The sequence below is a fragment of the Zingiber officinale genome, chromosome 7B (assembly GCF_018446385.1).
Source record: "Zingiber officinale cultivar Zhangliang chromosome 7B, Zo_v1.1, whole genome shotgun sequence".
NCBI classification, from domain to species: domain Eukaryota; kingdom Viridiplantae; phylum Streptophyta; class Magnoliopsida; order Zingiberales; family Zingiberaceae; genus Zingiber; species Zingiber officinale.
The window spans coordinates 100,262,051-100,287,200 of record NC_055999.1 but is presented as its reverse complement, the minus strand read 5'-3'; the positions used below and the strand labels follow the sequence as shown (position 1 = coordinate 100,287,200).

Genomic DNA, 25,150 nt, shown 5'->3' with positions numbered 1-25,150 from the left:
TTGGGCAGTTTGATCTTAATTTTTGGGAAGCACAAAAGACACTATACAAATATCCATCAATGTCTGTCTTGTTTATAATAATAGGTGAACATTCTCTTTTTCAAGTAAAAGTAGATGACCAAGCATTCCAGACAACTTAAATCTCCTCGATCAGGCTTAGATTATTAAGCTTTCAAGCACCTACTAGCATTTTATCAAATAAAGTAAATAGCTGGAGCTTAAATTAAAAATGCATAATCACACCAATTGTGGATTACATAACCTGACCTCCTGTTTTTGGGTTTAAGATCCAAACTGATTAGCACCTCCAGCGTACAAGAAAAGACTCATCGATGAGATGCTGCTATATGCTTTAGAAGAAGCAGCAGCAAGTAGTAGCTAGATTCAAGTCATTTGCAAATGATGGCATCACGTCCTGGTCCGATACCGATGAAATGAATGGGAACACCGACAAGCTGTTCTATCCGCTCAACATACCGACGAGCAGCTAAGGGAAGGTCATTGTAATTTCGGATAGATGAAATATCAGTGTTCCACCCAGGCAGCACTTCATAATCAACCTACATCAAAGCAGGCAACTTAAGATTGAGAGGTGGTTCATAACTAGTAAGAATAATTGTATTTCCAGAGCTAGGCATTAATTAGCCAAACTACAAAAAGATTCACAGATACTTCTAAATGACTTAGAAGGTAACTGTAATGCTCTAAAGAACTTGCCTGTGCTTGCTCAAGAAGACAAAGATCTGCAGGGAATGATGTAAGCTTTTTGCCATCTGTTTGCCTATAGGAAATACCAAGCTTGATTTCTGGAAACTCAGATAGCACGTCAAGCTTGGAGAGATTGAGAGACGAAAAGCCATTTATCTGGCAAGAATAGTTTAATGCAACTATATCAAGCCAGCCACAGCGGCGAGGATGACCACTTGTTGCTCCAAACTCCATCCCAGCAACTCTAAGAAGGTCACCATCTTTACCCAGAATTTCAGTTGGAAAAGGACCACAACCAATCCTAGTAGTGTAAGCTTTCACCTGCATAACATAAATGTACAAAAATTTAAAAACAAAAAGAAAGAACGATGCATCACATGGAGGTTGCTGAAAAGAATGATTCTACTTACAACACCAATAAGGTCACCCAGATTCTTTGGAGCTATCCCTAGTCCTGTGCAAATTCCACCAGCTGAAGGGTTTGAGGATGTCACGAATGGGTAAGTCCCAAAATCAATATCCAGCATGGTTGCTTGACTGCCTTCAACAAGTATTTTCTTCTTTTGCAAGATTGAATCATTTATTACTTGAACAGTGTCAGCAATAAGTGGTTCTAACCTCTCTGCAAATCTCTTGTACCTCTCAACCTCCTTGTTAAGGATGTCAGCAGTATATTCGAATCCTTCAAATCTGGATGCAGCATCCCTCAATAAAATGTCAAGCTTCTGGCCAAAAGTATCCATGCGCCTCAGGTCACAGACCTTTATACCATTCCGAATAACCTTGCTTGAATAGCATGGGCCAATCCCTCGTTTTGTTGTTCCAATGAGGGAATTTACAAGCTCTGCTTCTCTCAGTCCGTCTACAACTTGGTGAAAATCAAACAATAAATGGGCACGATCAGACACCAATATTCTTCCATTGCAGGAAACTCCATTGGATTCCAGACCCTCAATTTCTTTAAATAATCCAGGAAGATGCACAACAACTCCATTACCAATTACACACAGAGTCTCCTCATTCAAAATTCCTGAAGGAACAAGTTGGAATACAAATTTTTTACCCTCAGCGTTGTAAATGGTATGCCCAGCATTTGCACCACCCTGACATGAACAAAAAAGAAGACTTTTAATATAGATGCTAAAGTAATGAGCAAAATAATTAATTACCTTTTCTTTTCAATCATAGATAATTGATAAAATAGTTTGAAAAAAAAGGAGAGAACTTCTGAACATGGTGCAGAACCGAAAAGAACGAAAGAAGGGGGGTTGAATATCGCTAGTCAGAAAATCTTTTCTCCTTTTTTTTTTTTTTGTGAAAATAAAGATAGGCAGCGAAAAGTAAAACAAAACAATAAGAACTGACTCACGATCCCTTAGACCGTTTCGAATAGGCAATCACTAAAATCTCCTTTCCGAAAAGCTTTCCCAGAAGGAGGAGAGCGTACAGAGATGAAAGTGATAATAACATACTACTATCCCTTTAGTAGTAATAAATGCACGTAAATAATAAAAAGTTACCAACAACAAATAAATAGAACTTGGCGTAGGTTGTCGGAGAGCTTTGGCGTATCATCACTTGCACATATAGAATAGAGTAGAGCATAAGCGAGTGATTCATTGAAAGAATTGATAATCAATCTCAGACCTTAAGGCTTCTTTTATAACTTTTTTTATTCCGTCAACTGATCCTTTGATCGACCAACCTTCATAATTTTCCTAGCTTCACATCAAGGATCACAAATTGTCCAGATCGTACCTTCCGCGAAATCATCCTAGATTGGTTGATTGAATACATGTTCGGTTGATTGAACACCGAGAACTTCCTTTTGTTTCTCAATTCGATTTGATCTGATCTGGTCTTTTCTTACCAAATATATTTGGTCGATCGATCACATGTTTGGTTGACTGAACTCTGTTATTTCCTTCTGTTGGGACCAAAAATGTAGCTAGAGGGGGGTGAATAGCTCGGCGCGATCTTGTGATTGTCGTTGCGTGCTTCTTGAGATGATGTGCAGCGGAATATACAAGAAACAAAACACTACAACGCTAACTTGTAGATTTACTTAGTATCCACCTCAAGAAGAGGTGACTAGTCCAAGGATCCACACACTCACGCACCCTCCACTATGAAAACACTCCTTTTCGGTAACTACCGAAGGCGGAGAAGCCCTACAACACTCTCAATACAACAAGAAATAAAGAGAAACAAATACAAGAGAAAGGCTTACAAGATTTACACAAGAAACCCTAACCCTAACTTCTTCTTCTTATTGTAACTCGCCTCTTGACTTGGACGTGCCTCCAAGATCCTTCAAGAACTGGCGTGAGAGTGGAGAAGAAAGCTGTGGAGAAATCGCCTGTGGTCGCGTGGAAGAAAGTCGAGGAAGAAGTGCCGAAGAAACGCTCGCCAACGGCTAATATCTGCGTCAACGGTCGAATCTCAATCGATTGGATTGCTCCCAATCGGTTGGGGAGGCTTTGGATCGTTTGGCCGATCGATCCAGAGCGCCTCTGTACTCTCTAGGAATTGCCTGGATCGATCGACTGATCAATCCAGGGCTTATCGCGCAGAATCGTCGCTCCCAATCGATTGGCTGATCGATTGGAGGCTCCCAATCGATCGGCCGATCGATTGGGAGACGTTCTGTGCGAACGGCGATTTCCCCCAATCGATCCACTGATCGATTGGGAGGATTTCCTTCCGCGGGGCTCACCCAATCGATCAACCGATCGATTGGGCATGAGCCAATCGATCGGTTAATCGATCCAGCCCATGTGAGACTTGCCAAATCAAGTCCAAACGTCCCTCAAACCAACATACGGTCAACCATGACCTGTTGATATATCATGCCTAGCGTCTGGTCACCCTTGACCTGCTAGAACTCCCTCACCAAGTATCTGGTCAATCCCTTTGACCCACTTGGACTTTTTCTCCTTGTGCCAAGTGTCCAGTCCTCCATGACCCACTTGGACTTCCACCAGATGTCTGGTCAACCTTGACCCATCTGGATTTCCTCGTGCCAAGTATCCGATCAATCCCTTTACCTACTTGGACTTCCCAACACTAGATGTCCAATCAGCCTTGATCCATCTGGATTTTCCGTGTCTGACTTCACTCACCAGAACTTCCACACTGCCTAGCTTCACTCACTAGGTCTTTCACCCGACTTCACTCACCAGGATTTTCCTTCTGCCTATCTTCACTCACTAGGTCTTTCACCTGGCTTCACTCACCAGGATTTTCCTTCTGCCTGGCTTCATTTACCAGGACTTTCACATATCTTCACTCACTAGGATTTTCCATCTGCCTGGCTTCACTCACCAGGACTTTCACCTAGCTTCACTCACTAGGATTTTTCATCCGCCTGGCTTCACTCACCAGGACTTTCACGTCAAATATCCAGTCAACCTTGACCTACTTGACAACAATCTCCCCACATGAATAATTGCATCTGCAATCTCCATGTACTGTCTCCATGTATTGTCAAACATCGAAACCCAAACATCAAGACTCGAGCTTGACCCAAATCAAACTCGGTCAACCAGGTCAACCTTGACCTAGGGAATATTGCACCAACACCTTCCTCATGTGATTCAATCTTATTTGATCTCTAGTTACCAAATATGATCGGTTGACTAATCATACTATTGGTCCAACTAATATTTCCTTCTTTAGCTTAATTTGAATCTGATTTGGTCTCATGGGATTGGTCGACTGATATACTTGGTTTGGATCATGCCAAACTTCGTTTTTCGAAAAACAAAGTTGGCACAGTATAATAATAATTATAATCTTGCAAAATAGAGTTAAATATAATATGCATGTATAAAGAAACAGATAGTGTAAGTACCCCGGGTTAGTTTTGATGTCGATCAGCCGAGTTAAATTAGGTCATGTGCGTTTTGATGCCTTGTGTCTAAGTGTGCAGGAACTTAGGAACACAAAAAGTTGAACAGAAGACATAAAGAATGAGAGAGATGTCACAGGAGTGAGTCGATATGCTCGGTGTATCCGAGGAACGAGGAACTGCGGAAGCTTATACCGGTGGAGTGAAAAGGACACGTGCGACGCATCTGAGGAATGAGAAGCTGGGACGAAGCCTACTCAAGAAAAAGGTCGGAGTTGAGCTCGGGTGAGCTTAACTCCGAACGACCGGAGAATCACCCAAGCACGCGAAAAAGTGGATGGTCAACTTGGAAGTTAACCATCAAAGGCACCTCCATTGTCTAGAGGCGCCCTAGTGTTTGAAGACTTGAGGCGCCTCGGATGCCCAACAGAGCTATTGCTGCTGAAAGGACCTCCAGTTACTCGAGGTGCCTCGATTGGGATGGAGCCATTATCAAGGAGATAAGCAACGGACACCTCTGATGAACCTAGGCGCCTCTAATCCGCTAGATCAACCAGAGCACCGTTGCAACGAGGATAAGAGTAGGCACCTCCGATGGAACTCAGGTGCCTCCATTGGGCCATGTTAGCAAACGAACGTTTCAACCAAAATGCTATAAATAGAGACCTTGTCCTCTTAGTTCAAATATTACACTCTGTATTCATTTCTAGTTTTAGTTTTAGCTATCTGTACGATCAACACTGTAAGGGGCTTATCCGCCTCCGACATTGTTGAAGGAGTTTATTAGCGTGCTTTCAATTACTTTGGATTAACAACCACCCAGGTTGTAACCAAGTAAAACTACTGAGTCTCTTACTTTCTTTTTATGTCATTTCTTTTTCATTAACTAATGTGTATCCTTGCTAAGCTAGAAGCAAGAGAAATCATAAATTTATTTTTGCAGGTTATTCATCCCCTCTAGTTGGTCTACCTGATTCAACAAGTGATATTAGAGTCTAACCGCCTTAAAAGAACTAATTGTCAACTAAAGCAACAAGGAAGATGGTTGGATCAAGCATCCATCCGCCAAAGTTCGAGGGTAAGTTCACACTTTGGAAGCATCGAATTGTGGTATTTTTCAAAACCGATTTCGATATACTTTTAACTATTAAATATAATTTTGAAGTACTCAGGAATGAGAATGGAGAAGAAAAGGAAGAGCATCAATGGAACAAGAAACAACAAACTAACTTTGTGGCCAACCGCAATGTAGAGTTCCATTTGCTAAGCTTCCGCCCCAAAAAGATAATTGGATCAGCGCCTACAACTCCGCCAAAAAACTCTGGGAGAAGTTCCTAAGCTTCATAACGGCACCTCAGAGGTTAAACTAGCAAGACGAGGCATGCTTTGAAATCAACTAACCAACCTCCGTATAGTAAAAGGAGAAAAGGTAGTTCAACTGCATGCAAAACTCAAGGAGCTGATAACTGAACTCACTAACCTTGGAGAAATGGTAACGAATCAAGACTCACTCAGATACGCACTAAACGCATTTCCAAGAACCCAAGAGTAGACATCAATATTGGATTCTTTCTACATCTCGAAAGACTTGGAGATAAGTACTTTAGAAGAGTTATTTTCGACCTTGGAATTACATGAATCTCGAAGTGTAGGATTTAAAGACACTTAAAAGTCAAACAACCGCTTTAAAAGCCAAGAAGAATGAACAAGATTCGGAGTCATCCCTCAACATTGATGAAAAAGCATATATGATAAGAAAATTCGCATATATGATAAGAAAATTCAATAAAGATTTTAGAACTAACAATTTTGATAAGAGACATGTTTCGAAATTTATTCCAAGAAAAGGGAGTAGAAAAAATGCTACAATTGTGATGAAGAAGAGCATATCAAGGACAACTTGCTCAGATTGAAGAACAAAGAAAAAGACAAAGGTTCAACAAGGTCCAAACAAAAGAACCTCAAAGCAACTTGGAGCGATTCATTATCAAGAGAGTCCGAGATAGAGGAATATGTTGGACTAGTACTAATGGTCGATCACTAAGAAAAAGATGACAAAGGCAGAGCATCCACCTACGAATCTGACACGATAAGTGAGGTATGACTCTTACCCTCTGATCAGATGTATGATGCTATAAAAATGCTATCTAGAACCTTATGTAAAACTAGGACCAAATATATAAGCGCAAAGAAAAACTATACATGGCTACTAGAAGATTTTGATAAACTAAAGGTTGAAAATGCAAAATTAAATGAACAAACAAAAACATTGAAATTAGAAGAAGATTCTATGTGTTCAAATTCATATGTGTTAGGACACTTGAGAGCTTTCTTTCGCTTCTTCTCGTTAATGTTAACTCATTGGATTTTACTTGTTCTCCATCTCCTTGAGGTGACTAATCTAAGGGCTCACTCTCCTCACTCACAGATGCACTATGAAACCTCCTTCCTGGAGGCGAAGAAGCCTCGTACAAGCTCGAATACAAGAAATACAACAAGAAATGCAACCTAGATTACACAAGAAATCGAAAACAATTACAACAATGAGCCTTGCTTTGCTTGCTGTTTTCTTGCTTGGAATAGCCTCTTAATGCTTGGAAAATACAGTAACATTACTCTTCCAAACCCTCAAGAACTGGTGTGAACAGTGATTTCGAGTCATGTCTTTAAACCTTCGCAAAAACCCTTTTCTAGGGTTCACTTGACGCCGCTAATCAATTCAGCTTTTCCCCAATCGATTGCCACATTAGCATTTGAACACCTGCAAAACGACTCTTTTACAAATTTCGAATTGATTGATGAGCCATACTAATCGATTCTACAGCTTCTAATCGATTGACGAATCAATTCAGAAGTCTACCGTTTGCTCGCGGAATCTCCCAACCAATTACGCCATACTCGTAATCAATTAAGCAACTTCTTAATCAATTTCGATCAAGAGTGCTTCTGTTCGCAAAGAAGAAGCTTGCCAATCGATCTAGGAAGCTACTGTTCGCTCGTGAGTTTCTCCTAATCGATTGACTTTAGGCTGGATCGATTACCTAATCGATCCAGAGCCCTTCCGTTTCACCAAGAATATCTCTCAATCGATCATCTGATTGATTAGCTTTGGATCAATTGATTACCCAATCAATTGCTCAACCATAATCCCCTAAACTTGATTTTAGGGTTCTTTTACCCAACACGAAGTCTTCCATGACTTGTTGAGACTTTCTGTTGCCTAGAATACAACCCTGATCTGCTAAGACTTCTTTAACAAATGTCTTGTCAACTCTTGACCAACTTGGACTATCCCTTACCTAGTTCCCAACTAGGACTTCTCTCGTGCTAAGTATTTACCTTGGACTTAATCTAGTTGTCAACTAAGTCTGCTTAGTCCCACTAGGAATTCACATGTACTAAGTGTTTGGCTCCCGGCTAATCCACCTTGGACTTAACCTAGTTCCCAACTAAGTTTGCCTAGTCCCACTAGGACTTCCCTTGTGTCAAGTGTTTAACTCCCAACTAACCCACTTTGGACTTAACCTAGTTTCCAACAAGGTTTGCCTAACTTCCCTTGTGCTAAGTGTTTAGCTCCCAACTAACTCAACTTAGACTTAACTTAGTTTCCAACTAAGTTTACCCAATCTCACTAGGACTTCTATTTGTCTAACCTCCAGTTAAGACTTCTCGTTTACCTAACTTCCAGTTAGAAATTTGCCAGTCAAGTCTCCGGTCAATCTTAACCTACTTGACTTCCATTCACACGTATTCCAAGCATCGAAACTCAAGCTCAAGTCAACCCGAGCTAAGTCAACTCGAGCTTAGTCAACCTAGTCAACCTTGACCCAAGGAAGATTGCACCAACAATCTCACCATTCTTGATGTTTCACAATATGTTTAAGTTAGGCTTAACCCATTAGCCCAACCTCTATTTTCCCAACCTCCATTTTCATCACATGCCAAAGCATGAATGAGGATTTTTAACTTAAACCTCATATTTTCTCCCCCTTTGACACACATCAAAAACTCTCCCCGAGAATCAATTTGTTCAAAGGAACCCAATGAAAGTATCATTATCTTTAATTGTAACCTATGCTCAACTTTGAACATATATCCATCACAATGAATGTTCCCAACCTTCTATGTCTCCACATCCTTATCATAAAAAAAACATGTCTTTTAGGAAGACCTCCCCCTTAAAGCATGCTCCAACTTCTATCATTGCACCAACAATGATTTTTAGATCCTAAATCTTTTAGGAAAACTCAAAACGAAGTCATGAGATTTAAAAAATTTTGAATCTAAACCTCCCTTTAACTCCACATTTTTCACCATAAGCCTTCCCCTTTTCAGTTTTACTAAGAAAATTGCCTTAATATATTTATACAAGTATTTTAAAGGGTTAGGGATTGTTAGGTTAACTAAATGTGGGTTAATGGACTGAAATTAAACTATTTCAGTCGAAATAAGCAATTCCCAATCGATTAATAACGATCTTCAATCAATTGAAATGTCTGAATCGATATCGATTCAGAGTCGTTTTATACTGAGAAAAAGACTTACCAATCGATTAAGTTCAGATTCAATCGATTACGGTCTCGAGTAAAACTTGGAGTTTCTAATTTCTGAATTCAATTTCAGATTCAATTTTAGAAACTCATAAATAATTCTACGATTATCAAAAAATCATGAAATTTTACGTAGATATTACTTATGTCATATAATATCAAGGAAAGATAGTTTTCTATGAGAATATAGCTCATTTTCAAAGATTGACACAAAATTGGGAACCATTGAAAACCTCAATATTTCACTACCACTTAATCAACGGTGACTTCTATCAAAAGATAGACTTCATCAAGGTTTTCCAAAATGATTTTAAAATGATTTTCAAAATAAATTTCCAACTATGATCTTTAAGTTAAATACACATGACTTGTACGCTAGCTTTTCTCATTATTGAACTTCACATAATCATTTACTTTGATGATACTAAAACTCAAAAAGATGCACTAAAGTAGCATCGTAAGTTTTGTTAATCTTCCAAACATCTCACTTGTATCTAATGTGTCCCAATACACATACAAGTCAACCTTATAATTTTTTGTGAGATGCAAATTATATTTTCCCTAAATTAAGGAATCATGCATTTTTAACTAGGCATGTAAACTTTAATCATCCAATCTAGGATGTCAATTAATGTCATTGTTCTTAATTTCAAGGAATTAAAACGATGCATGATAATAATCATGACATCCATCACATAAGCATTTTTTTAAAAAATTATCATAGCTAAATGATGTATGTATGACATGACATATAGCAAATATCATGACAAGATGTAATGTCATTGTGTATATCATGATATCATGGCATGTGATAGGGTACCCAATTATGGTAATTTTAGCATAAATAAAATACCTAGATTTTCTATCTAAGTATCATCAACTAATTGCTAAATTAAAAATAAACTTAAGTTGCCCTTATTTCCCTAGAATTTACAAAAATCCCAACTTAGCATTCTTTAAAATTTTATCCTATTTGTGACAATTTAATCCAGTAATTCCTCAAATTTATTGACACACTTTCACTCTTAAAGAGTAAAGATCAACTCTCATTTTCAAGATATTACAATACCTTGAAAATTTTCTAGTGTTAACTTCGCCGTAGTTTGGTTAATTACCCTTCTAATTAGAATTAGTACACTTTAAACTCATCTAGGGTGTAAAGAATACACTCTTAGGAACCCAAAATCTATTGGTGCTCCTTAAGTATTCTAAGTACTCATTAGAGATAACTTCCCTAGAAACCTTCCTAATGGCTTTCCTAGGCTTCTTAGAAGCTTTAGTCACACTAGTCTCCTCTAAGTCAACTCTAAGAATAACTTCTCTTGTAACCTTCTTAATGATTTTCCTAGATTTCATAGAAGCCTTAGTTATGTTAGTCTTCTCAAGGTTAACTCTAAGGATAATTTCACTTAAAACCTTGATCTGACTCCTAGACCTAAGGTTGGTTTCATAATTATATAGAACTCTATGATATGAGGGTACATTCTCTTTCACTTTTGATTTGTATCCCAAGCCTCTCTTGTTATTGAATGACTCGTATATATTTTGGTTTAGGTCTTGCTTCTTTGACCCTGTAACTTTATTTATCATTTTCTTAAGGGTCTTCTCTAATTTATCAAGTTTTGAATTCAAGGTTTGATTTTTTATTCTTAAATTCTCAAATTTAGATTTTTCTTTATTGCCTTGGATATTGTTCCTTTTAGGCATATATCTAAATTATTTTGGTTTCTTACATAGATTGTTTTCTACCTTCCTATCCTTAGGTGAGGTAATCCTAGTATATAATATGCTCTATAATTTTCCTGAGGATTATCATACTTCTTATTTTCATGATAAATAGCACTAAAGTGATAACATTTATTTCAAGCATTCTTCATGAAATGAAAAATTATCATTTACTAATGGTACCTTAGTTTGTTCTTTAAAGCTCCCCCTTGATTTGAGTTTCCCCCCTTGTTAAATCTTTCCTTTGGACATTAATTCCGATAATGCCCCTTTTGGTTGCATGTGAAGCACACAATGTGCTCGTTGCCTTTGCGTATCACGGGTAAGGCATCCTTTAGCTTCTCCTTTACCTTAAGTGTCATTTGGGTCTTCTTCTTCTCCAATTTAGGACACTTGCTCTTATAGTATCTTTTTTCTCTACACACAAAACAAATAATATAATCTTTATTTTTAATGCACGAAATTGATATACCATCATAATTTGTGCTTTCTTAACTTGCAGAGGTGACACCATCTTCTTTCTCATTGACTCCGAGAGTACTCACGGATAATATTACTTCAAAGGATCGACACAAATATTCCCCAAGTAGAGCTCAAGGTATGCTTGAATACTCTGCAAGGGCTGATGAGCTGCTTATTTATAGAGGAGGATGTCGGGTGCACATGGGGCCCCATCGTCACACCTCATCTATTGTGATAAGAGCGCATCTTCTACTTTACAGCGGATAGATGCCTCTTTACAGCTTAGGGCATCTTTGCTTTACACGTGTGCCATAGTGGCTAAAGCTTATCTACTTTACAGCACATAGATGCCTCTTTACAGCTCAGGGCATCTTTGCTTTATTTGCAGATACTGACAGGGGGTATGTAGATAGTGGAGTTAAAGGGTCCACCACTTCCGCGAAGTTACACGTGAAAAGAATGTTGGTGCAACCTTAGGTCAAGGTTGACCAGACTCGAGTTGACTTGACTCGAGTTGTGTTTTGATGTTTGACGAGTTATGTTTGACAATGTTTGACATGAACTGAAAAGTTGTATCTTGATGTTTTACAAGGATACAAGCTTGGGAGATTGTGGGTGCAACCCGTGGTCAAGGTTGACCTGGTTGACCCGAGGTGAGTTGATCTGACTCGGAAAAGTCCAAGCAGGGAGCTTGGCACGGGAAAAGTCCAAGCAGGGAGCTTGGCATGGGAAAAGTCCAAGTAGAGAGTTTGGCATGGTGAAAAGTCCAAGCAAGGAGCTTGGCACGGGAAAGAATCAAGTATGGAGACTTGGCGGAGAATCAGTATGGAAGCTTGGCGTGGGAAGTCGGAGAGGACTCGGTGGCTCGTTCTCCGGATGTGGTCAGAGAGGGCGTTCTCTGGACCGGATGGAAGTCGGAGAGGGCTCGGTGGCTCGTTCTCGGTGGTCGAGAGGGCTCGGGAGCTCGTTCTCTGGATGGAAGTCGGAGAGGCTCGGTGGCTCGTTCTCCGGGCTGTGGTGAGAGAGGGCTCGGTAGCTCGTTCTACGGACCGGATGTGGAAAGTCACAGTGAGTGAAGCCGGGCGGTGGAAAGTCACGGTGAGTGAAGCGGGCGGTTGTGAAAAGCCTAGTGGTGAAGCTGGGTGAAGTCACGGTGAGTGGTGGGCGGTTGAAATCTGGTGGTGAAGCGGTGAAAACCCAGTGAGTGAAGCTAGGTGAAAGTCTGAGTGAGTGAAGCGAGGAAAATCCGGATGGATCGAGGGTGATCGGACATGGTGTTGAGAAGGTCAGTAGGTCGAGGGTGGGATGCTTGACCGAAGAAAAAGTCAAGTGGGTCAAAGGTTGGCCGGACACTTGGGGGAGTCTTAGCAGGTCGAGGGTGGCCGGATGCTAAGCATGATGTACCAAGAGGTCGAGGTTGACCGGATATTGGTTTGGACTTGATTTGGGCAAAACCAAGACACGGATCGGTGCGGTGACCGATCGCGTCTGTGGTTTCTGATCGGTGCGGAGGCCGATCGAGCGATCGATGTGCCTCGTGAGCTTCTTGATCGATGCAGGGACAATCGGCGGGAAGCTGATCGGTCCGGGACCGATCAGGATGAGTTGGGCAACTCTCTGTGAAAGCATTTTGATCGATGCGGGGACCGATCAGCATAAACTGATCGGTCCCACGGCCGTCGGATCAACGAGCCGTCGGTGATGCTGATCGGTGCATGCCGTTGAGAGACAGCGGCTGATTCTTCTATCTTTGGCCTCTGTTCTTCTCGCGGTGGATGCAGGCTATAAAAGTGAGGGTTTCTACAGTGGACTCTCTCTTACACTTCTTCTTCTCCGATAGCCTTCTTCTTGTGCCTCTTCTTCTGCTGCCACTTCCCTTCTTTGAGCTCTTCGCCCCTGCCCTAACGAGAGTTGCTGAAGAACGGATATTTGTAGCTCGACCCACGGACGAGGATATTCATTCTGTGTACGCTTGTGGTTGGCATAGATATCGCTCCAGTCGAAGAGAAGGCAAGTGCGAAGGTGTTTCATACATTTGTATTGTATTTTGCTTCTTGCTGCTTTCTACTCCTGTATTGCTTTTGCAAAACATTATGGCGAGGTTTCTCCACCCAGAAGGAGTGTTACATTAGCCGATTCTCCGGGGTCTCATCCACCGACGGATTGATCGGATTCGTCCACCTTACGGACACGCCGAGGAGTAGGAGTTTCATCTCCGAACCTCGTTACATCGACGAGTTTGAGGTTTGCTATTCTCCGCTTTTGTTTCTATTCGTTTTATTTCCGCTGCGCTAACTTGATTTGTAGAAAGAAACGAAGAATTTGGCCCTCTCTAGCCGCGACCATCGATCCTAACAAGTGGTATCAGAGCGAGGTCGCTCTTCGTTGGATCAACACCCAGGGGAGCACGAGCTAGAGAATGGAGTTATTTGGAGAAGACGTCACAATTCTACCTTTCTACGATCGCAACGACTTCGCGATTTGGAAGGTAAGAATGAAGTACTTTCTTATGACTAACCTAGAAAATTGGAGGTGTGTGCAATTAGGTTTTACTCCTCCATTGGATAAAGAAGGAGAACTTTTGGAGAAGAAGAAGTGGACGAAGGAGCAAATCCACCAATCAACCATCAATGATGAGGTAATGAAAATCATTGAATTTTCTTTACCTAATGATGTTTTGTGTAGGATAGGTGGATATAACGATGCCAAGGAGTTGTGGAATAACTTGGCAAAGTTCCATGAGGAGAACTCCACTTCAAGTCATGAAGAGGAGTCAAGTGAGCCAAGTAGCTCACATCATGGAGGCATGGATTTAGAGGTTGAGGGCTACTCAACATCTAAGGGAGAAGAGGAGGAGAGTTCCTCTTGAGATCGAACAAGAAGAAGAAGCCACCTCGGAAGGGATGAAGGAGGCGTTCATCCATCCTCAACTCTAGGTAACTCAAGTCGTTTAGTTTCTAGCAAATTACATAATGTGCTTTGAGTGTAGGAATTTGGACATTACAAGAATAAATGTCAAAGGGTTAGAAAGACTCCACCGGCGAAGGTCGAGGAAGCGGGGTCCCAACCTGAGGCGAAGGCACGTGGTGTGCTTCGATGCTGCGAAGGGGACACTATAGGAGTCAATGTCCGAGGGGGAGGCAACCTCACAAGGACAAGAGACCGAGCACGTCAATAGGGGGAGCGAAGGCAAACCCTAAGGTAACATTTAAGTCTCACTCTTGCAATAAGACACATGCTAGTAGTTTTGTTGCAATTGTTAATAATGATAAGCATGTTAACTTTAGGAACCAATATATGTGCTTAGGTGCTAAACATGTTAGCCTAGGTAAGGATAACACTAGAAATGTCAATCCTAGGATTAACTCATCTAAGGTTAGGGAGAACCTAGGTAGAAATCCCAAATCAACTAGACACATGCCTAGGAATACCTCAAAGAAAATGATAAATTAAAGCTTGAGGTATTAGAGAAAGAAAATCTAGTCTTGAGGTCAAGACTTGACTCTCTAGAAAAGGCTCTTAAGGATTTGCTCTAGGGTCTAGGGTCAAAAACCAAGTCCAAGGACAAGAAAGGTTTGGGTCACAAACCTAAGTCCCAAGTAGTCAAGCTCAATTATCATAATGTTCCATTCGATTATGGAACAAAACCTAGGGCTAGGAAGAACAACACCAAAGTCACAAGGGGAGTCACCCCTAGAGTTGATCTTGATGAGTCCCAAATGACCAAGGCTTCAAAGCCTAGGAGGGTCATTAGGAGGGTTGCTAGGGAAGTCATCCCTAGTGAATATTTAGTGAACCCAATGAGCTCAAATAGGTATTGGGTTCCTAGGAGCGTGATTTCATCACGCTAGATTAGTTAGGGTGTGCCAACCTTACTTGAATAGGTAGTTAACCTAATCATGGCAAAAGGTGGCACTTTAGGATTTTTCAAGGTATAATCAAGCCTTGAAAATGAAATTAAGAATTATTCCTAAGGTGATTAGAATGTGCCAATCAAATTTGAGGAGTTGTCTAGAGTCAATCTAATTAGCACATAGTGATCTAAAAATCTTTGGTATAAGATGCTAGGTCTATTACACTTAGGAATATAGAATTTATGGCAAAATGATCGAAATTATCAAAAATGGCAACTAAGGCTAGAATTAGGTATTTTCTATACCTTTACATGTTATTTACCATATATTGTTTGCCATATGCCATGTCATGACATCATATTTATTTTATGATCATTTAAAATGTCATGATAATGCTTAGGTTAGTTTAAATGTCATGCTTTATTTAAGTTTCACACTTTATGCTATGACATCATGACATTGGCACATGTTTCCATTTATGATACAATTATATGCCATGTCATCATCTTGTGCATTAATGATCAATGAAATTGATTTAAGGACTAAAACACAATTTGATATGGAGATCAAATTGTTATTTAGAAAAATACATGAGAACTTAGATTAAGCTAACCTAAACTCATATCTCACATCAAAATTGACTTGGATGTGTTTGATACACCTTAGATGTGTGTGAGATATTAGGATTGTGAGTTAGGATCAAGGTGCATAGTTCTTGTACCTAGATGAGCCTAATTCTAATTGGGGATCATAGGGAAAGCCTTTGTACAAGTCATGTACATTTAGCCCTAAGATTATGATCCTAAATTGAAGGGTTTAAAATCATTTCAAAATTGATTTGAAAAACCTTGATGAAGCTTTTCTAGTGATAGCATTCATCATTGAGCAAAGTGATACAAAGATGAGTTAACTTTGAGCTATTTCAAAGACTTTTGAACTTTGTATCAAGATTTGAAAATGGAACTTATTTTCATAGAAAACTATTTTTCCATGATAGTATATGTTATGAGGAGTGTATCCTCAAAATTTTACAATTTTTAGAATTTTCTGTGATTTTCTAGAGGTTTCTGAATTTGGGAGAAATCGAAATCGGAGTAAATGGACGATCGGAGGTTCTGATCGGTCAGGTGCGTGTGGATCGGTCATTTGGACCGATCGGAGAGCTGATCGGTCCGGTGGCCCGTCGGGCGTCTGAGTGCTGAAATCGTGGTTGTGCGAAATTTCAGCTCGGGAGTTGGTATTTTGAAGGTTTGAAACTCTCAAGACATTGTTGGTGCAATGGTCAAGGAGTTGACCTTTAGGGGAATTTACCTATTAGTCAAGGGAGTTGACTTTTGGGGAGTTTTTACTCAAAGACTTGAGTGATATGGGATTATCACTAAGTTAATTGTTGGACCTTAGTATCGAGGGAAATTAAGAGTTTCAATGAAAGGTATGGGACTTTCATTAGGAAGAAACTCTTGACCTTGATCCATTGAATGTGTCAAGGAAGAAGAGGAGAGAATGGAGGAGAATGTTCGAGGAAGAACATTGGAAAACCTAAGTTAGGTTATCGGGTTAACCTAACTTGATTATGGGTTTGATTATGGGTTTGATTATGGGTTTTGTCAAGCATGAAAAGGGGAGATTTTAGGTCAAGGTTGACTGGTTGACCAGACTCGAGTTGACTTGACTCGAGTTGTGTTTTGATGTTTAACGAGTTATGTTTGACGATGTTTGACATGAACGGAAAAGTTGTATCTTGATGTTTCACAAGGATACTGACTTGGGAGATTGTGGGTGCGACGTGGTCAAGGTTGACTGGTTGACCGGGTGAGTTGACGACTCGGAAAAGTCAGCGGGGAGCTTGGCGGGAAAAGTCAGCGAGGGAGCTTGAAATGAGAAAAGTCCAAGCGGGAGTTTGGCGTGGTGAAAAGTCCAAGCAAGGAGCTTGGCACGGGAAAGTCTATGGAGACTGTGGCGAGAAGTCCAAGTATGGAAGCTTGGCACGGGGAAGTCGGAGAGGGCTCGGTAGCTCGTTCTCGGGATCGTAGTGAGAGAGGGCTCGGGAGCTCGTTCTGCGGGCCGGATGGAAGTCGGAGAGGGCTCGGTAGCTCGTTCTGGACGGATGTGGAAAGTCTTGGTGAGTGAAGCCGGTGAGGCGGATAAGTCCTAGTGAGTGAAGCCGAGCGGTGGGAAAGTCTTGGTGAGTGAAGCCGAGCGGGTGAAAACCCTAGTGAGTGAAGCTAGGTGAAAGTCCGGTGAGTGAGCTGGCAGATTGGAAATCTGGTGAGTGAAGCCGGGAAAACTGGTGGTGAAGCGGGTGAAAGTCCGGTGAGTGAAGCGGGCGAGGAAAATCCGGATGGATCGAGGGTGATCGAACATGCGGTGTTGAGGAAGGTCAGTAGGTCGAGGGTGGTGAATACTTGACACGAGAAAAGTCAAGTGGGTCGAAGGTTGGCCGGACACTTGGTGGGGAGTCTTAGCGGTCGAGGGTGGCCGGATGCTAAGCATGATGTACAAGAGGTCGAGGTTGACCGTATATTGGTTTGGACTTGGTTTGAGCAAAAGCAGACACTGGATGGTGCAGTGACCGATCCGCGTCTTATGGTTTCTGATCGGTGCGAGACCGATCGAGCGATCGTGTGCCTCGTGAGCTGCTTGATCGATGCGGGACCGTCGGCGAGGCTGATCGGTCCGGGACCGATCGAGTGCTGAAGGTTGGACAACTCTGTGAAAGCATTTGATCGATGCGGGGACCGATCAGCATAAACTGATCGGTCCCCGACCGTCGGATCAGCCAGAACCGTCGGTGATGCACGTCGGTGCAGCCTAACCGTTGAGAGACAATGGCTAGATTCTTCTGCTGTCTTTGGCCTCTGTTCTTCTCGCAGGTGGATGCAGGCTATAAAAGGGCTGAGGGTTTCTACAGTGGACTCTCTCTTACACTTCTTCTTCTCCGAAGCTTCTGCTTCTTCTTGTTCCTGCCTCTTCTTCTTGCTGCTGCAAGTTCTTCTGCGAGCTTTGCTGAGCTCTTCGTTCCTGAAGCTTTTGTGAGCTTCCACTCATTTGGGACCAGTGATCGATTCTTATTCTTTGTTGTGGTTGGATCAGGAAATTCGCTTCATCAAGTCGAAGAGAAGGCGAAGCGAAGGTGTTTCATACATTTGTATTGTATTTTGCTTCTTGCTGCTTTCTACTCCTGTATTGCTTTTGCAAAACATTGTGGCGAGGTTTCTCCACCCAGAAGGAGTGTTACATTAGCCGGTTCTCCGGGGTCTCATCCACCGACGGATTGATCGGATTCGTCCACCTTACGGACACGCCGAGGAGTAGGAGTTTCATCTCCGAACCTCGTTACATCGACGAGTTTGAGGTTTGCTATTCTCCGCTTTCGTTTCTATTCGTTTTATTTCCGCTGCGCTAACTTGATTTATAGAAAGAAACGAAGAATTTGGGGCGGCTATTCACACCCCCCCTCTCTAGCCGCGACTATCGATCCTAACAAAGAATTCATTCTGGTTACAACATCTTGAAGCATGTAGGCAGTTTGTGTAAGTTGTTCATCAATTTGTTTGGTGACGGGGTACCAGTTATGCCACAAATTATCCTTTGAGCATAATCGTTGACACTCCTGTTTCTCCAAGGAGTGAAGTAGCCTAAGCTGCTGGAGTGCATTAGTGGCTTGGATGGCCGCCCTTTGTTGTAGGCCATGAAGGTGTTGTCGGAGTTGTTGGTCTTTCTCGAGCGTAATTGGGTAGACATGTAGCTTGTTGAGCTACTGTTGGTATTGCTCAGCGAGGCTGATAAGGCTTTGAGGGTCGTTATCGGGAGTGCCTTCATGTCCCGGAGTGCCTGAACCCTCTCAGAATTAGCTTCAATTCCCCGCTCGGTCACAAGATATCCCAGGAATTTTCCTCCTCGAGCTCCAAACAAGCATTTTAATGGATTTAACTTCAATCCATATTGTCTGAGGGTGTCATAGGTTTCTTCCACGTCCGTAATCAGGTTTGTGGCTAAATTGGACTTGATAAGAATATCATCCACATAGACTTCCACGTTTCGTCCGATCTGCTCTCGAAAGATCTTGTCCATCATCCTCTGATAAGTAGCTCCTGTATTTCTTAGTCCGAAAGGCATGACAGTATAACAGAAGGTATCATCCGTCGTGATGAAACTAACTTTCTCCTGATCCTCCGAGGCCAAGGGGATTTGATGATACCCCTGGTAGGCGTCCAACATGCAGATCCTTTCATAGCCCGCCGTTGAATCCGCCATCTGGTCGATCCTGGGAAGTGGGTAGCAATCTTTAGGGCTGGCGCGATTGAGATCCCGGAAGTCAATGCAAACCCTCCACTTATTGTTGGGCTTGGCCACCAGGACTATGTTAGATAACCAGGACGGGAACTGTACTTCTTGAATGTGCCCAGCTTTCCTGAGCTGGTCCACCTCAGCTCGGATGATTTTATTCTGCTCGCCCGAAAAGTTCCTCTTCTTCTGCTTGACCGGCCAAGAATCAGGCAAAAGGTGTAGCTTATGTTCCGCCACTTCGGGTTTAACCCCTGGCAACTCCTCTGGGGACCAAGCGAAGACATCTCTGTTGCGCGCCAAACACTGGATTAGATCCGCCTTAAGCTCAGCGGGTAAGTCACTTGCTATGCGGGTGAGGCTCTCTAGGCGTTCGGGATGAAGTTGAACCTCTTCCCAAGGAATGAGCTCTTCTACTACGGGGAGAGGTTCTTCTTGGATGGCATGGGCGCCACCATCCTGAGTCCTTTGTGCTTTGCAGGCCTCCACTCTGACCATATCGATGTAGCACCTAAGGGAGACCCGTTGGCCGCTGCTCCCCTTTAACCTCCCCGACCTAGTCTCTCACGGAGAATCTGATTTTCTGATGAAAGGTGGAGACCGCAGCCCAGAACTCATGTAATGTCGGTCAGCCCAGGATGACGTTGTAAGACGAGGGCGAATCTACTACGATGAAGGTGCTCCTCCTTGTTCGCACCAGGAGCTCACTGCCCAAGGATATTGGGCAGCTTGATCTGGCCCATGGGCTTTACTTCATTGCCTATAAAATCGTACAAAGAAGTGGTCACTGGTTGAAGCTCACTGACGTCTATCTGCATTCCTTCAAATGCAGTCCTAAACAGCACGTTGACAGAGCTTCCGGTGTCAATGAAAACTCTGACCACGCGACTATTGGGTATGACAGCTTTGATGATGAGGGCATCATCATGGGGTAACTCTAATCCTTCTAAATCTTGCAGCCCGAAGCTGATGACAAGGTCGGCAGCTTGTTCTTGGCTGCATCCAACGGCATGAACCTCCAAACGTCGTTCATGAGACTTCCGCGCCCTGCCAGAATCTCCGCCTGTAGGCCCTCCAGAGATCATGTCTATCTCTCGAATGGATGCATTGCCCTTATTTTCTTCCTCCCGGACTTCTCCTTGTTCTCGGCCACGTCCATGCTGCTGCACACTTGGCCCCGCCTGGTCTAATCTGGGCCTGCTTGCTTGACCCGCCGCGATACGTTGGTCGTCCATCATCTTCTGCACTTGGGGGGCCAGCTCGGGTGGTGGCAGACCCAACTCAGCGGCGCGTCGAGAGTCGCGAGCAAATTAAAAACAATCGTTAGTGGCATGCGTATGTGACCGATGATAGGTGCAATAACGTGGACCCCACGACCCAGGTCTAGAAGCGTGGACCGCAGCTACCCGTGGAGCGGGTCGGGAATCCTGACCAGGCGGAAAGGGAGGTCGGGTTTCCCGGGCGCGCGGAAGATGTTGAGCCAGTGATTGGGGTGTTCTTTTCTCCGGCTTGTTGACGGAAGAAGGCACCCGATCTGCCTTCCTTCGTGCCACTTACGCCTCTTCCACGTTGATATAGCTGGCGGCCTTCTCCAGCATCTCATCGAAATTCTTTACGAGATTTTTGATGAGGTCTCTGAAGAATTTCCCTTCTACTAATCCATGGGAGAAGGCGCTCATCAATATCTCTGAAGTGGCAGATAGAACATCTTGAGTCACTTGGTTAAAGCGCTTAATATAACTTCTCAAGGGTTCAGCGAGCCCCTGCTTAAGGGCAAAGAGGCAATGGACAGTCTTTTGATATTTCCTGCTACTACGAAGTGGCGCAGGAAAACGGTCTTGAAATCTAGGAAACAGGTGATGGACCCGTGTGGCAATCCATCAAATCATTTTTGCGCTGAGCCGGACAAAGTGTTCAGGAATACCCGGCACTTGATGACATCACTATATTGATGCAACAGCGCCGCATTCCTAAATTTACGAAGATGATCTTCAGGGTCCTTGTTGCCGTCATATTCCCCGATAGCAGGGGGCATGTACCCTTTAGGCAGCTTCTCTTCCAGTACCCTTAGGGAGAAGGGCACTTGCTCTTCAGGTTCTACCCTGGGCTCTTCTTTGAGGGCAATGGCTTTTCCTTTCTTAGAGTCCCTGGGCGGGGAACTCTCTGCCATAGAAGCCTGCGGTTGTTCCTTCTTGTTGTTATAACACCCAGGGTCCCGCGAATAATAACTCAGGCCTGGCTCTCTATAGAAGGCTGGGGGAAACTCCTCAGGCTGCTTCCTCTTTAATCCGTGGTCAAAAATATTCGTTGGGTCTTTGGAGGCTTCAGGCAGCTTGTGCGGTCGGGATACAGTAGTTTGCTTTGCTGAAGCCGCTCGTCTTTTGGCTTCCTTGAAGAGCTCCTACTTTCCGGCTGTCATGGTGACGTTGATTTTGCCAGTATCCTCCATCTTCACGCTTCAGAACAGAAAAGTGTGTTCCCACATACAACGCCAAATTGATCTCCTAGTGGTAAGTTTAATTATTATGTTAATTATGCAATTCCTGACCGTCTCCCAGATTTAAAATTATAGGATGATGAACCAGTGGAATCCCAATCAATACAGCAACCTCCTCCAATTTTTAAGAAACTACTACCTAAAGAGGCTACAGCGGTACTTGTTGAAGAAGAAAGTGGACTTCATCAGTCTACCTTTGAGCAAGCCCATGCAGGAGAAACAAGCCCAAGGGCCACTGTTCTCCAGTCCATGGGCACTACTCTTCAGTATCCTGATACTGAAGTTGACATTCTTGACCAGATTCAATATATGGCCTCCATCTCTACTCCCTTAACCAAACCAACATTATGGGATTTTTATGATTATGATTCGGAGCTATGGACCAATCCATTCGCAACAGAAGGTGATGGGGAGGAGGACCCATCTCAATTGCTCGCTGTAGGCTGCGAGATGGAATACCCTAACTTACGACAATTGCTGGAAGAAACCCCCACCAAATCCCGGCAGATTTATTCTACTAGCACTGTGATATTACCATACCAACCTTCTCAAGATGCAGCGATGGGACCACCAGGATATCCTCCTGCAAAAGCTCAAGAAGGCCCATCCACATTTCAACCCATCTATGAACAACAATCCCCTAAGGCAAAATTCCGAGGAGAAACGAACAATGAATAATGGACACTTCCATCAGCTCAGCAGCAAAGTGGAGCTTTATTCGTGATCTCAGAACAACTCGGATTATGTGATGATGCATTCTCTCGATGAGAATCTATAACCAAGAATTATGTTTTCAATCAAATATTCACAGATACAAAGGACAAAGTGGAGTTTATAGAAAATCTATTGGGCGAAATTGAGAAGATAACATGGGTACAATGGCGAATGAGTTATCCCACAGAATATGAAGCCCTCACTCAAACTGGAGAAGGACGAGAAGGAACACAAAATATTCTATCACAAATGATAAGGGTATTCTCTGTCAAAGATCCAGCCCAAGGATCCACCGTCATACAAGATACTGCTTATAAAGACCTAGAAAAACTATCCTGTGATAATGTCAAAAACATTATCCAATATATTAATAACTACATGCGACTGGCTGCCAAAACAGAACAATTATATGCTGGACCGGAACTCTCTGAAAAATTCTGATTCAAAATGCCAGGAGATTTAGGCAACCGAATAAAGGCAGCATTTGATGAAAAGTACCCAGGACTCACAATTGGAGTATTTCCAAGGGTTATCTTCGCACACAAATTTCTGGAACAAGAATGCAAAGATGCAGCCTTTAAAAGGTCACTCAAAAACCTTTCTTTTTGTAATCAAATTCCTATACCATGTTACTATAATAAATAGAAGAAGCTGGGAATAAGGCAGTCAAGAACGTATAAGGGCAAACCTCACGACACCCATGCAAGGATACATTGCCCAGAGTGTTTTATAACAGCTTGCAATTTATGTGGACCATATTACTTCCATAAAGAGTTGGAAGAATTGCTGTTAGAAAGAGACTTGAGGACAGAATTTCAAGCTTTAGAAGAAGAAGAAGAAGCGACACATATGCTCCTAGAAGCAACAACTAGTAAAGTGGCAGTAGCAATCCCTGGACAAAACCCAGGTCCGAAGTTAGTAAAAAATATGTTATATAACCTCACAGTGGAACTTGAAATTTCAGAAATCCCAAAATTCTCCTTAAGAGCAATACTCGATACTGGGGCAACAACATGTTGCGTCAACCAAAAGTCTATACCAAAAGAAGCTCTGGAACAGAACACATTTGTTGTCAGCTTTAGCGGAATCAACTCCCAACAAAAGGCCAATATGAAGCTGAAGCCAGGAAGAATGGTCATTGGCGATAACATTTTTCGGATACCGTATACTTACAGTTTTCCCATGGTGCTTGGGGACAATATTCAACTAATTATTGGCTGTAATTTTATAAGAGTCATGCATGGGGGACTACGGATTGAAGGAAATACGGTAACATTTTATAAAAATTTGACAACAATAAGTACTTTACCCTCAATTAATGCAGCTGCAATAGAAGAACTGCAATTGGAGGAAGAGAAGTATATACAAATAAAGGAAATGGTCAATTTTTCAGTCGGGAAGACCAATCCAAGCTTCCAACAAAATTTCAGTTCACTATTAAAAGAATTAAGTGACCAAGGATATATCGGGGAAAATCCATTACAACACTGGGAGAAGAATAAAATTGTTTGTCAACTGGATATCAAAAATCCAGACTTTATTATTGAAGACAGACCCTTTAAACATCTAACACCACAACAGAAGGAAGCTTTCAGCAAGCATATTGCAACATTACTTAAGCTTGGAGTAATCAGACCAAGTAAGAGTAAGCGGGACTACAGCAATCATAGTCAACTCAAGCACTACTATTGATCCAAAGACAGGTAAAGAAGTAAAAGGCAAGGAAAGAATGGTCTTTAACTACAAGCGCCTCAATGACCTGACACATAAAGAGTACAACCTCCCGAGCATAAATACAATTCTAAAAAAGGTCAGTACCAGCTGTATTTTTTCAAAGTTCGATTTAAAGAGTGGTTTCCATCAGGTGGCTATGCACCCGGACTCGATTAAATGGATGACATTCTGGTTCTAGATGGTCTATACGAATGGCTAGTATTGTCTTTTGGGCTAAAAAATGCCCCCAATCTTTCAAAGGAAGATGGATAATTGCTTAAAAGGAACTGAAGAATACATAGCTGTGTATATTGTTGATATACTGGTATTTTCTTCAGACGAGCAAAGCCATGCACGACATTTAAAGAAAATGTTAAGCATATGTCAAGAACATGGATTAGTTTTAAGTCCCACAAAGATGAAAATTGCAGTGACAGAGATTGAATTTTTGGGAGCAGTCATTGGAAATTGTAGAATTAAATTACAACCGCATATTATCTCCAAGGTAACTGATTTCAAGGATGAAGATATGAAAACAACAAAAGGTATGAGATCTTGGCTTGGTTTACTGAACTACGCTTGCAATTATATCCCAAATTTGGGAAAACTGCTAAGCCCTCTCTATGCCAAGACTAGCCCAAATAGGGATAAGCGTCTCAATAAGCAGGATAGGGCCTTGATCCAGCAAATTAAAGATAAAATCCAAAGGCTCCCGGAATTGGAAATTCCCTCGGAAAACTGCTTCATGATCCTTGAAGTTGATGGCTGCATGGACGGCTGGGGAGGAATA

At 42.3% G+C, this 25,150-nt stretch overlaps 1 protein-coding gene across 1 annotated transcript in view; it reads right to left on the bottom strand.

Annotated features, from left to right (window-relative positions):
• Nucleotides 1-50: 50 nt before the first annotated feature.
• The window catches only part of LOC122006518 (adenylosuccinate synthetase, chloroplastic-like), a 62,752-nt gene continuing 37,652 nt past the window's right edge, over nucleotides 51-25,150 (bottom strand). Inside the window, exons 2-4 of the mRNA XM_042562052.1 lie at nucleotides 1,119-1,811; nucleotides 718-1,029; nucleotides 51-560 (exon numbers count right to left, since the gene is read on the bottom strand). Of these exons, the coding sequence (XP_042417986.1) occupies nucleotides 390-560; nucleotides 718-1,029; nucleotides 1,119-1,811 (1,176 nt within the window). The 3' untranslated portion in view covers nucleotides 51-389. The remainder of the gene's footprint in view (nucleotides 561-717; nucleotides 1,030-1,118; nucleotides 1,812-25,150) is intronic.